Source organism: Paroedura picta, chromosome 4, assembly GCF_049243985.1.
Source record: "Paroedura picta isolate Pp20150507F chromosome 4, Ppicta_v3.0, whole genome shotgun sequence".
Taxonomy (NCBI): domain Eukaryota; kingdom Metazoa; phylum Chordata; class Lepidosauria; order Squamata; family Gekkonidae; genus Paroedura; species Paroedura picta.
In genome coordinates, this window is record NC_135372.1 from 33,620,342 (window position 1) to 33,632,406 (window position 12,065).

Consider the following 12,065-nt stretch of genomic DNA (forward strand, 5'->3'; position numbering starts at 1 on the left):
AGCAGGGGCCCCAAGAAAGACAATCTAGTATTCCTCGTTTTATTTTTTTCAGCTAAGCCATCTTGTGAAGAGGTCTACTCTCTTCTGGCAAAGAGGAAGGTCCTACTGGGCTGTCCTTAAACAACACCCCCAAACTGGCTGTTCACCTCCCAGCCAGGCGGCCTCTCTGACCCCAGAACCCCACACATGCTCCAGAGTATCTCTTAGGCCAAACAAGCCCTCCAATAGGAAAAAAGAACATTTGAAAGACTGCATCTGAGTAGTATCCCTATCATAGTTCCAACAACTCTCAAATCCCTTACTATGTAGGACAGGAAAAGCCAAAACTACACACAAAGCTGATTTGCTGAGATGTTACCACTATTAACATAAATACAGTATGAAGCTGGTAACTAATTGAGCTTCCCTCTACTCTTACGCTTTTTTCCTAGTTAATTCCTACAGGAATTATATATATACTATTATTATATTATATTATTTATTTTTAAAGCATGCAAAACATAAAACACGAAACTTTCAGAGATGCCACCTTTCTTTCACTTGGCCTTCTTATGGCTGGGCTCAACCACATCTTCCCACCGAAATCTGACCTCATGTTTTTCACCTGACGGCCAGCGTTCCACAAACCCAGCGCTTTTCAGCCTAGCCAATGAGCCTAAAGTTAGCTTCACTAGCTGCTAAGCTAGTTAATGCAAGATGTAGTTTCCAGGAGAGAAACGGGAGTCGAAAAATCTGCTCTAGCCGATGGCAGAAGTGCCCATCGAAGCAAAATGTGAACCAAGAATCTAAAAACACATTAAGGAAACTTTATAGCCATCATTATTATTATTTCTCGCTGTTGCTCGTTCTTTGCCCGTGCAGTCTGAACTGTCCATTTTTGCAATGTTGTGGTTTTATGTATTATGCAGAAAGTGGCAGCAGCGATCTGATTCCATTTACTGGCTTTTTAAAATCTGTTTTGAAAGATCACCAGGAATAGATGCACAAATGGCATTCTGCAAAAGAGAAGCATGATCTTGGACACCTCAAATCATTCTGAAACATACGCGCCATTCCCTTAAAAAATATATCACCACCTTTTTCATAGAAATGCAGCTGGTAAGGTTAAGCAGAAACCTGTGTCCAGGCGATGGGCTTCCATGTTACCTCTCACATGAAAAGAATTCCTGCCTAAGAAGTCGGTGTCTAAGTACAAAGCCGTACCAAGCAGCTGGATTCGGAGCTGGTAAGGCTCCCTTGGCAAGCGACCACCCGAGCCTACCCTCTATGAGCCATTCATATGCCCAACTCATTATTTTAGCCAACAAGCCCCCACCACCACCACCCAGAAGCTCCCTGCGTTTTGTGTCTTTTTCCGCACAAACATACAAGGTGCCACATGTTTCCAATTACAGCTGGCTCTCCCCACTAACACGCCGGGAGACCAGGCGGCACCCTTTGTGCGCACCGGGGGCCACAATCCAACAAGTGATTCATGTGATTCCGAGGGGACGACACACCCAGGAGCACCTTGCCGGATTGTGACCCAAGGGCCGAAGGAGCAAGGCGGCCAGAGTTGATCAGCTGCTGCAGAGCCAGCAAAACACACGGCCCTTTTATTATCAAGCGCTCTCGGCTCTCTATTACAGAGAGCAAACAGCAGGCCAAGGCCCCCTTCCAACTGTGGCCAGACGCCTGGGAAACCAGCGGATGAATTTTCAGAAAAGTTTGGCAAAAGCCTTCGCAGAGATCTCTGGGGTTCCCAGCAGCTCCCAACCACACACGCCTGCATCCAAGCAGTCCCAATCCATTGAGCAGCGAGCAGAACAAAACCGGGCAGGAGCAACACGCTTTCCCCCAAACCTCAGCTCAAAGGATCAGAGACAGAGGTGACCTTTGGGGGCAAAAGAAGCCGTCGGGCGTCTATGGGTGGGTTTCAAGCCCCGGGGTCTGCCCCCGAGCATCCACCCGGGAAGACTGGGGGCCACCTTGGCCCTTCCTCCCTTGCCTAACTTGGGGAAGCGAAAGGGAAAGAACGCCCCCCCCCCAAAAAAAGATAAAATAAAAATAAATAAAGCATCTGCTCTTCCTTCCCCAAGCCGGTGTGCTGCTTCTGTCCTTGCCGCCAGGCAAGGGGGCAGGAAGCATCTTGGAAGGATGTTCTTGGCTCCGGAGTAGCCTGCCTGCCGCTTCCCCGGCCCAGGTGGCATCTCCCCGGGCAAGAGACGCGGAGCAAGGAGGAAGAAGAAGAGGAGGAGGAGGGGTCCGGCCGCGCTCACCTGGCCTGCGCCTCGTCCAAACTCTGGTCCGTGATGGTCATGATCTGCTGCAAAATGTCCCCGATGTCCTGCTTGCGGCCGCCCTCGCCCTCGGCGCCGCCGGCGCCGTCCTGCATGTGCTGGGACAGGCCCGGGTGGCCGGCCATGCCCACCCCGGCGTGGGAATGCATCAACCGGGGCTGGTCGTCCATCGCCACGGCTCGGCGCGGCCGCCGCCTTCGCTCGCTGGTCGCCGAGAGGCGCCGACGGCTTTGTTCGCCCGCTCGCCGCCGCCGCCGCCGCCTCTTCCTCCTCTTCCTCGCGGGTCGCGCCGGCGATCAAGCGGGCTCCGCGGGCGACGCCTGGCCACTCCGAAGGCTGCTTTCCCCCGCGGCGAGGCGGGCGCTCTTCTCCTCCGCCGCCGCCGCCGCCGCCGGCGCTCCCAGCCCGGCTTCGTGCGCGGCGCTGCTGCTGCTCCTGCTGCTGCTCGCGGGGCGAAACCCAAACCCCCCACGGCCGCCCGGCCGCCCGCCAGACAGACGCCGACGCCGGGCAAGGCTCGAGCGCAGCCCCGGCAAACTTTCGCCCCGGCCGGCCGGAGGCTCCTCCGAGCTGGGGCGCCGCGACGCGCCGCGCCAGGCACCGCCTTCGCCCCGGCCGGACACGCTCGCCGTCGCCTCAGCGCCGCGGCCAACTCCGGCCAGCCTCCGTCCCTCCGCCCGTCCGTCCCTCCCTCCGGCTTTTGTTTCAGGCTCCGGCTCCGGACTCCTGGAACTGACACCCAGGCGAGCGAGGCACAGCCGGGCGGGCGGGCGAGGAGGGAGGGAGGGAGGAGAGCCGCGGCGAGGGGTGGCGCAGAGCCGAGAGGCGAGCGGGCGCCTCCCCGCCCGGATTGGCAGCCTCCCGCGCCGCCCCTGTCCGCCCCGCCCCGCCCGCGGCCTGTCACTCTTCGGGTTCAGAGGTGGGCAGCGCGGCAGGCTCCGGCCCTTAAAGAGCCCGGGGAAAGAGGGAGGCAGGCAGGCAGGCAGGCAGGCAGGGGCGGCCTCGCCGTGGACGCCGGCCGGGGGCGCAGCGGCGCAAGAGCCCCGCGGGCAGAAGCCGGGCGCGGCGGGCCGATCCCGCCTCTGGTGGCGGCAAGAGGAAGTCCTACCGCCACCGACCGACCGGCCGGGCTGGCTGCTTTCGGGTCGGGCGCCGATTTGGGGCGCTTGGGGGACGGGGAGGATGAGGGGAGGGTGGGCGCGCCCGCTTGGATTGCGGGTTCTGGAGGGCCTCGCGTTGGTCCTGGGCTCCCCCCGCCCCGCGGAAAGTAGGTGGCTGGAGACCAGGTGAGCGGGATTTCAAGACGAATCAATGAATCGGGCGGAATGCAGCCAAGCAGCAGCCTTAAACACATCTAGCTCGGAATTAAGTCTCCTGTTAGGAGTTATTCCCCGAAAAGTGTTCTTACAATGGCAGCCAAAAGAGTATTGTGTAAATGCACCGGCCAGAATCCTGTTGGATTCTCTGATGCAGCTTGCTGGCCTTTGGGGCATGTGGTCGCCGACCTCCAGGCGAGGCCTGGAGATCTCCTGGTGTTAAAATTCGTTGCCGGAGAACGGAAATCAGTTCCCTGAAGAAAATGGCGCTGGAGCGTTTAACCTGCGGTCCCTCCCAACCTCAAGGTATTTCCCTTCCCGGAGCTGGCAACCCTCTGTTGAAGAAGAGTTAGTTCTTATACCTCACTTTTTGCTACCTGAAGGAGGCTCACAGCGGCTTAACAATTGCCTTCTCTTCCTCTCCCAGTGACAGATATCTTGTGAGATAGGCAGGGCTGAGAGAGCTCTAAGAGAACAGTTAGCCCGAGGAACTGACTAGCTCTAAGAGAACTGACTAACCCAGCTGGCTGCATGTGGAGGAGAAGTAGGGAATCAAACTTAAAGCATTGCATTTTTTTAAATACCCTGCTGTTTATTACCTGAAAGGATCTCAAAGTGGCTTACAGTCACCCACCCTTACTCTCCTTGCAACAGATACCCTGTGAGGTAGGTGAGTCTGAAGAAGCTCTAAGAGAACTGTAACTGGCGAAGTGGGGAATCAAACCCAGTCCTCCAGATTAGAGGCTGTCACTCTTAACCATTACTTCATGCTGCCTCCCCTCAAGGCCATGTGGCTTTAGGTCATACAACCTCCATATTCCTCCTGAATAGCATCTTCCTTGGGCAAAGGGGGAAAGTAATAGATCATCCCTTAACCACATTGATAAAGGAGTATATATAAAAAAGCTTACCATCCTGCCGACAACGTGCCGAGCCTCTGATTGGCCCTCACTGGGGGGTCACCCCCCAATAAGGTGACAGCAGCCCCTGATTGCGGACCAGTCAGAGACACTTCCTCGCTCCCCTGCCCCTCCTCTGTGTCGCTTCCCAGTACTCGGTGTGAGGAGAAAGAGCAGCCAGGAAACCTGGGAGCTGGAGATGGCCGTCCAGCAACACTGCACTGTGGTCATCCCATGCTCCCTGCCCTCCTGACTACCAGGAGGGCTTGCTGCACACCCAAGCCTTCTGGCCATGGGGAGGCCTCAGAGGGGCAGGGAAGGCCAACCGGCCATGCTCCACGGTGGCTGTGCCGCACATCCAAGCCTCTTGGCTTGGCTCTGCATAGTGCAGCGGCCCAGCTGGTGAGCTCAGCCATCCTGCTCTGCAGAAGTCCTTCCACTGTCCTGCCCTTCTAAGGCCCATTTTAAAAACAGGCTTTGCTACTTGTATATATAATACCCATGCATTGTATGTGTCATGTGGGGTTTCTGGGCTTCTAGCTGAGACTAGAACCACAGCATATGGTTCTCCCACCACCACCACCACCTACAAATTTTATGTATTTATTTATCTCACGTTTCTTCCCTCACAAGGGGCTGGAAGGCAGCTAACACTTTAAAACGCACATACATATATTCATTTAATTCATTTGCACCTCACCTTTCTCTCTGGCGAGGACTGAAAGCGGCTGATGTCATTCCCCTCCATTTTGTTTTCCCAGCAGCCCTGTGAGCCAAGCCAGGCAGAGAGAGTGTGTTTGGCCTAGCATGCTGACTTGACACCTGTGGAGATTTGAACACAGTTCAAATGCTAATCCAACACTCTTAACCACTCCACAACACATTTTAAAACCACTGAAATCAACCCCCAAAGCACACATCATTGAAACAATTTAAAATAGATTTGAAATATGTTTAAAAAAAATAAAACAGCAGTTAAAACTTTGGTCAAGAAAGGGTCACTGAGATTGTTTCCACAATCACTAAAAACGTCGTGGCAGCACTCAGAGAGAGCCATGGAATTTCATAACTTTCATACTAAAATCTCGTGATTCAGGTCAGTGCTGAATGCACTCCCTGTTTGCCGCATGTTTTGTGAATCCTGAGAAAACACGTATTCTTCCTAGAAGGAAATTCGCAGCAACTTAAAGTCTCCTTGGCTTCTTCCTCTGTTTCCTGCCTCAAAAGGATGACGTTTGAGATCCGACCAATGCTGGCTGTTCTGACCACACTGCTTCCCTCCCCACCATATTTTTAAAAACTTTTGAACATGATTGCATTTCAGTGCAGTCCCAAAGTAGCACAAGCACAACACACACATTCCCTGCCCCCCCCCCCCTCCAGCAAGTTTGAACTTTCAACAGAACATTCTCTGTACATTTCATGAAGGGAAATGGAACCCTGGTCAATTTAATGCAGGGAGACTAAGAACCTTGTTGATTTTATCCAGCATCCCCCCCCCCACCCCCGTGACTTTCTCCAAGTACAAAAAGAACAATGCTGTGTTACAATGCAAGAGCATCCTAACATAATCTGAGGTTTTCGTTAAAAAAAAATAACATCCCCTATATTGGGGGGGGGGGCGGGGAATTGATGGTACAGAGTGCTTGACTGAAGTAGCACACTTAAAACAGATACAAGCAGGCATCATTTTCCCCAAGCTATCTTTCAATTGGCTTTCCTCCCAAGAAGGATGGGAGGGAGATAAACCGCACAGCATATGTAAAAGGGGAGTGCTTTACCACCTTTCCCATAGGAGAGGAAGAAAGGTAAAGGGTAAGAGGATGGCAGTGAGGATGGCATTATTGTGCATGCTCAGATTTGTTTTTTTAAGGGAAGGGAGGCAAGGCAGGAGCCAGGATCTCCAGCTCTCCCAACAGAAGTGCAAAATGCAAACCACAATCGGACTTAGCATTTCAAACTCTAGATGGTTCAAATACAACTTTATCTTTTCTTGTCAATAATTTGACCATGTTTTGTCATTTTAAGCCCCTTTAATATGCAAGCTGTCTGGCCTGGACAATAAATAGGCCAGGTTTAATACTGCCTTTTTTGGCAAGATTTGGGAGGGGGGATAGACCAATGCCCTCTGCTTTGATTTATTTTATAAGTATTTAAAATTAAAGCATTTTAATGCTTTGCCACACAGCTTAACTGCCCCATGGCGGCAATCAAAAACCTTAAAATGTTTTTGAAATATATAAAAATAATTAAAACTCATACAATTAAGCACAAACACATGCACATATAATATATTTTATATATTTATATATTATATATTGTATACTATATAGTATATATTATACTAGCTTCAAAGCCCGTTCCTAAGAATGGGCCTTGAAGGGTCCTCTCCCCTGGCCCCTGGCAAGGCAGCTTAAGGTGACTTTGGGCCACAGCTTGCAGCCAGATCAAATGGGGTGGGGGCTGGCCAGCTCGTTAGCAGGCCTGGGACATAGCTCCTTAGCAGGCAGTCAGCAGTCCCTGCTTAGCAGTCCGAGAGGTCCTCATTAGGAGGCCCAGCCTATCAGACCAAGAAGCCCTCGTTGGCAGGCCCAGCCTAGCAAGAAGAGGCCCTCGTTAGCAGGCCCTCCACAACGACCCTTTGCCCAGGGCCCTCTCCCCTTACCTGCTACCGGCTCCAGACACTGAGGTGCATCTGAGAGCAAAGAGGCTAGAGTCCAGGGACAGAGGGCGGGAGCTGCAGGGGCAGGCCAATCGGTGCAAATGCTGGCAGGGGCTCATGGGAATTGTAGTCCATTAACATCTGGAGGACCACAGGATGACTACCCATGGTCCACAGGACATACTCATCCACGAGGAATGCTTTTAAAATGTACAGTCTGATAGTCAGAAAACTAATCTTTTTAGTTTTGTATGCGCACATAATATCATAAATACCAAATTTGTTAGTTTATTGGTTGCAGCTTGACCCTCTTGACAAAACTGGAGTGGGGAATTAAACTCAGTTCTCCAGATTAGAGGCCGCCTATCTTAACCACCACACTACACTGATCTCAAGCCTGACCCAATGCCACAGGAGCAGATTAACCACCTCACAGAGTAGATTCAAATGAGTAGCCGTTTTGTCTGAAGTAGCACAACAAAAACAGTCCAGTAGCACCTTTAAGACCAACAAACATTTATTCAAGGCGTGATCTTTCGAGTGCAAGCACTCTTCCTCAGACTATGAACTGACCATCATGACAGTAGGAATATATAAATAAAAGTTAATCCTGTTACATTAGTAAACTGTGTCACAGCACCCAAATACAGCCATATGATAATTCTTTGCTAAACCAGCCAATTAGACCCCTCAGATTCAGTTGTAGTTCAAAAAAGCATATGAGAAATAAAACTGTCAATGCCCCACAACAATGCAGCATCGAATGTGAACATGGACACTGGTACTAGAGCTTGCAACAAACCCAGAAGCCAACTTTGCTGCCATATACACTCCAATGCCACAATTATTGGGCTCGTGGCGGGTCACAACAGTCCTATCCCCATTAAAATACCCATTAAAAGACTTTAAAACAATCCCAACATGGCAGAAGTTCTTATTATTCCCATCCCTGCTATCAGAGCGGCTGGGAGGGTGGGGAGGAGATCTAACTTACTAGGTCCGGTGGGGGGGGGAATGTTGGCACTCATTCGCTGACCCCAGCCTCAACCAAAAACCTGGCGGAAGAGCTCCATCTTGCAGGCCCTGCGGAAAGCTGGTAAATCCTGCAGGGCTCACCCGGGAGCTCATTCCACCAGGTAGGGGCCATGACCGAAAAGGCCCTGGCCCTGGTCGAGGCCAGGCGTGCTTCTCTAGGGCCAGGAACGATCAGGAGATTCTCCCCCGCTGAGCGTAAAGCCCTGCGGGGAATATAGGGTGGTAGGCGGTCCCTCAGGTATGTGGGTCCCAACCCGCGTATAGCCTTAAAGGTCAAAACCAGAACCTTGAACCTGATCCGGGCAGCAATTGGCAACCAATGCAGCTGCCTCAGCACAGGCTGGATGTACCAGTGAGGACCCGAGCAGCTGCGTTTTGCACTAGATGGAGTTTCCGGATCAGAGACAAGGATAGGCCGGCGTAGAGCGAGTTACAGAAATCTATTCTGGAGGTGACAAAAGGTTGCTTAGATCTGATCACATAGCACACAGCAATGGACAAGTTTCATCAATCGCAGGAGGTACTTTCACACATACCAAATAATGCACTTTCAGCCCATTTCAATGCACTTTGCCAACCGCTTGCAAGTGATTAATAATAATGATAATTTAGTGTGGCTGGATTGTGACCATAGATCAAATGGATGAAAGGAAATTAAATCAAAGCAAAGTTTGGCAAGTGAATTTTGCCATTTCACACACTGAAATCCAGTTGCAGAGTGCTTTGAAAGTGCGTTAACCAGTGTGTAAAAGTGTCACTTTCAGATAGCAACTAGCCTAGGACTTTATACACCACATTACAGACACTAAAATCAATACACATAAAAATGAGCAGGCACGAAGGTGCTAGCTCTGTCTCACATGTGATTGCTGGCTCATATACATGGTGTCTATATGTACAGGAAGTATTCATTTTTTTACAAAATCCGCATCCTGATCATGGGAGTCTCTGTACATGCAGTTCCTACTCTTGTAGGATGGGTGCTCACAAGCTGGCAACCACACAACGTGGAGACAGAGTTTGCATGTTCATGCCTGTTTCCCTTCTACGTCCGTTGATTCCCACATACATCTCGCACCCAGGGCGTTTCTGCACTAGAGCAAACACCCATGTTTGTAGTTTTAAAGTTTTAAAGTTTGCAATCGGTTCTGCACTTAATTTTGCCTTTCCAGCTGCAGAACGAAATTCAGCGCACACTTACCCCACAGTTTCCAACTCCTCGGATATTGTGATTTTATTTTTACATCGGGTTCTAACTCAGGGCTTTTGATTGGAGAATTCCTTGCATTCATTTTCCCCCCCTGCCCTGCTGCCATTTTGAGTTGTTTGTCCACGCTCCCCGCCTTCTACCTAACACCCATTGCCTCCCTCCATCTCAGGATAATTCAGGTTGGGTGCTTGATCCGCTGAACACTGAACATGCATGTATGCATGTGTGGGAGTTCATTTCATTCCAAGCTTCAAAAGCTGTTTGTGGGAAAATGATGCTCAGCTTGTCCACTGAGCATTTCAAGCTGACCGATTTTTTAGGGACAGGTGATTGAATTTCAGTGGCATAACGAAACTCACCTGCTCGATCTTCTCAATAATCCACCTCTTCTTTTCTAGATGTGTGTGTAGACTAGTAGACCAAGCCTTTTACCAAATTTCTCTTGCAAAGCAGAACTCTCATATCTTTGAAATGCTAAATTGGGATTAGGAATTCTTCACTATGTAAGAAACCCTTGCTCAGAATGTCGGGAAGAAAAAGAAAAAGAAAAAGAAAAAGAAAAAGAAAAAGAAAAAGAAAAAGAAAAAGAAAAAGAAAAAGAAAAAGAAAAAGAAAAAGAAAAAGAAAAAGAAAAAGAAAAAGAAAAAAGAATCCTTACTATGCGTGGTTGTTTGAGGGAGGGTGGAGGCACCATGGTACAGGCCAGATCAGATCATGGAAGCTGTCTGTACCACACAAGTTGGATAATGCACTTTCAATGCACTTTAGTAGTAGATTTTCCAGTTCTGCACAAGAAGATCCAGCTGCAAAAGCACACTGGAAGTGCATTATCCAAAGTGTGTGAAAAGGGTTGGGGTTGGTACTTGGGTGGCAGATCAGGAAGGAAGACTCTGCAGCAGAAGACAATGGTCAACCCCCTCTGCTTATCACTTGCCTTGACAGCCTCTTGCTGGGGTCACCTTACATCGGTTGTGATGGCGCACGACAAAGAGGAGTTGTGGTCTGGCAGGCTTCTGGTTTAAATCTCTCAGCTCACTCAGACACCTTTGGCAAAGTGTCTCGCTTTCAGACCTGGTCTAAACATGCAGCAGAATGCTGTGGTGATAGAATGGGCCACCCCAGTTTAGGCTGCAGGCAAGAGATTATCTTATTTACCATTTGCACTGACAATTTCCCAGGAACGCCTGAAGATGCCTCCTACCGAGCCACGCCCTTGATCAGTATTACCTACTCCGACTGTCAGGTTCTAGTCTCCAGATTCTCAGGTCCAAGTCTTTTGCACATTCTCCTACCTCAGTGGTTCTCAAATTGGGGGTCGGGACCCCTTGGGGGTCGAACGACCCTTTCACAGTGGTTTCAGCCGGGCAAGCAGCTTGGCCGGGAGGGTGCCATCCACACAACAGCCTTGCGGGGTAGATCGAGATAGAGTGTTCATCTGGAGCAGCGGAAAAGAGTGAAATTGGCATGGTGGGACAAGAGGCAGAACTGAACTGAGAAACCCCGGGGGGGGGGGGACTTTTTTATATACAATTTATATACAATCATGAACTATGGATCTTCATGCCATTGGACAGTTTCGGTTTAATTTCTGTGAAGGAACACTTGCATAGTTTTATGGTTGGGGGTCACCACAACATGAGGAGCTAGATTAAAGGCATTAGGAAGGTTGAGAACCACTGTCCTACCTGATCACTTTAATTTGTGGGTACTGGGGGGACTGCAGACTCCTGCATACCAAGCAAATCCTCAGCCACAAAACCACAGCTCTTCCCTCAGTATCCTGGTTCTCTTGCTGCCCTGATAGAGCTCCAGCACACCTCAGAGAGAAAAATGCCATTGAACGACTCAATCTGGGCTGGTCATTGAACTTAGAATTTGTACTCCATCCGAGACAGACTAAATTACTCTTCTTCTCCTTCCTCTTCTTCCTTCTCCCTCTCCTTCCTTCTCTTTCTTTCTCCTTCTTCTCCCTCTCTTTCTTCCTCTTCTTCTTTGTCGTCACTGAATTTGTATCCCACCCTTCACCAGCATCTCAGGGTGGCTAACAGCATAATTAAATACAACATGAGATTATATTAAAATGTCATATAAATACTTTAAAACAGTAAAATACATCCAACTGAAAGACTGCACAACCAACTCTTAACTTATAGCGGCCACAGGTATAGGTTCACTACGACTACCTTTTCAGCACAAAATTCCAAACTATTTATATACATTGACATTTCCCACGTTACAGAGAGCCTTTGTGGTGGCCCAAATGGACACTTTGCCATCAGTGGTGCTAATTGGACATTATTCCAGGATTCCAGACTCCGAAAGAATGTACATTTGCCCTGCGGGAAGGATTGGGACCATAGCACATATTATATTTGACTGTCCATTGATAGCTGAAGCTAGAAAGCTATTTTCTCGAATTCTGGAGTCTAGTACGACAGCCAGAAGAGTTAGCTTCTTTCATGGCACATTCTTTGCAACCCTATATTGAGTGTATCTTTGTCCTATTGTAGTTTACGTAGCTTTTAACAGTATAATTAAAGTAAAAAATCTGCACCTCCGTGTCCTTATAGCAGGCAATGCAATGCCAGCAAGAACTTGTTTTGCGCTCTCAAAAGGATAAGAGATGCCGCTGCGTTTTGCATGCTGAAAATTTCCTGCAATCAG

At 49.6% G+C, this 12,065-nt stretch overlaps 1 protein-coding gene across 1 annotated transcript in view; it reads right to left on the reverse strand.

Moving 5' to 3' along the window:
* The window catches only part of PBX1 (PBX homeobox 1), a 269,247-nt gene extending 266,760 nt beyond the window's left edge, over positions 1-2,487 (reverse strand). Inside the window, exon 1 of the mRNA XM_077332272.1 lies at positions 2,259-2,487. Within this exon, the coding sequence (XP_077188387.1) occupies positions 2,259-2,449 (191 nt within the window). The 5' untranslated portion in view covers positions 2,450-2,487. The remainder of the gene's footprint in view (positions 1-2,258) is intronic.
* Positions 2,488-12,065: the final 9,578 nt, after the last annotated feature.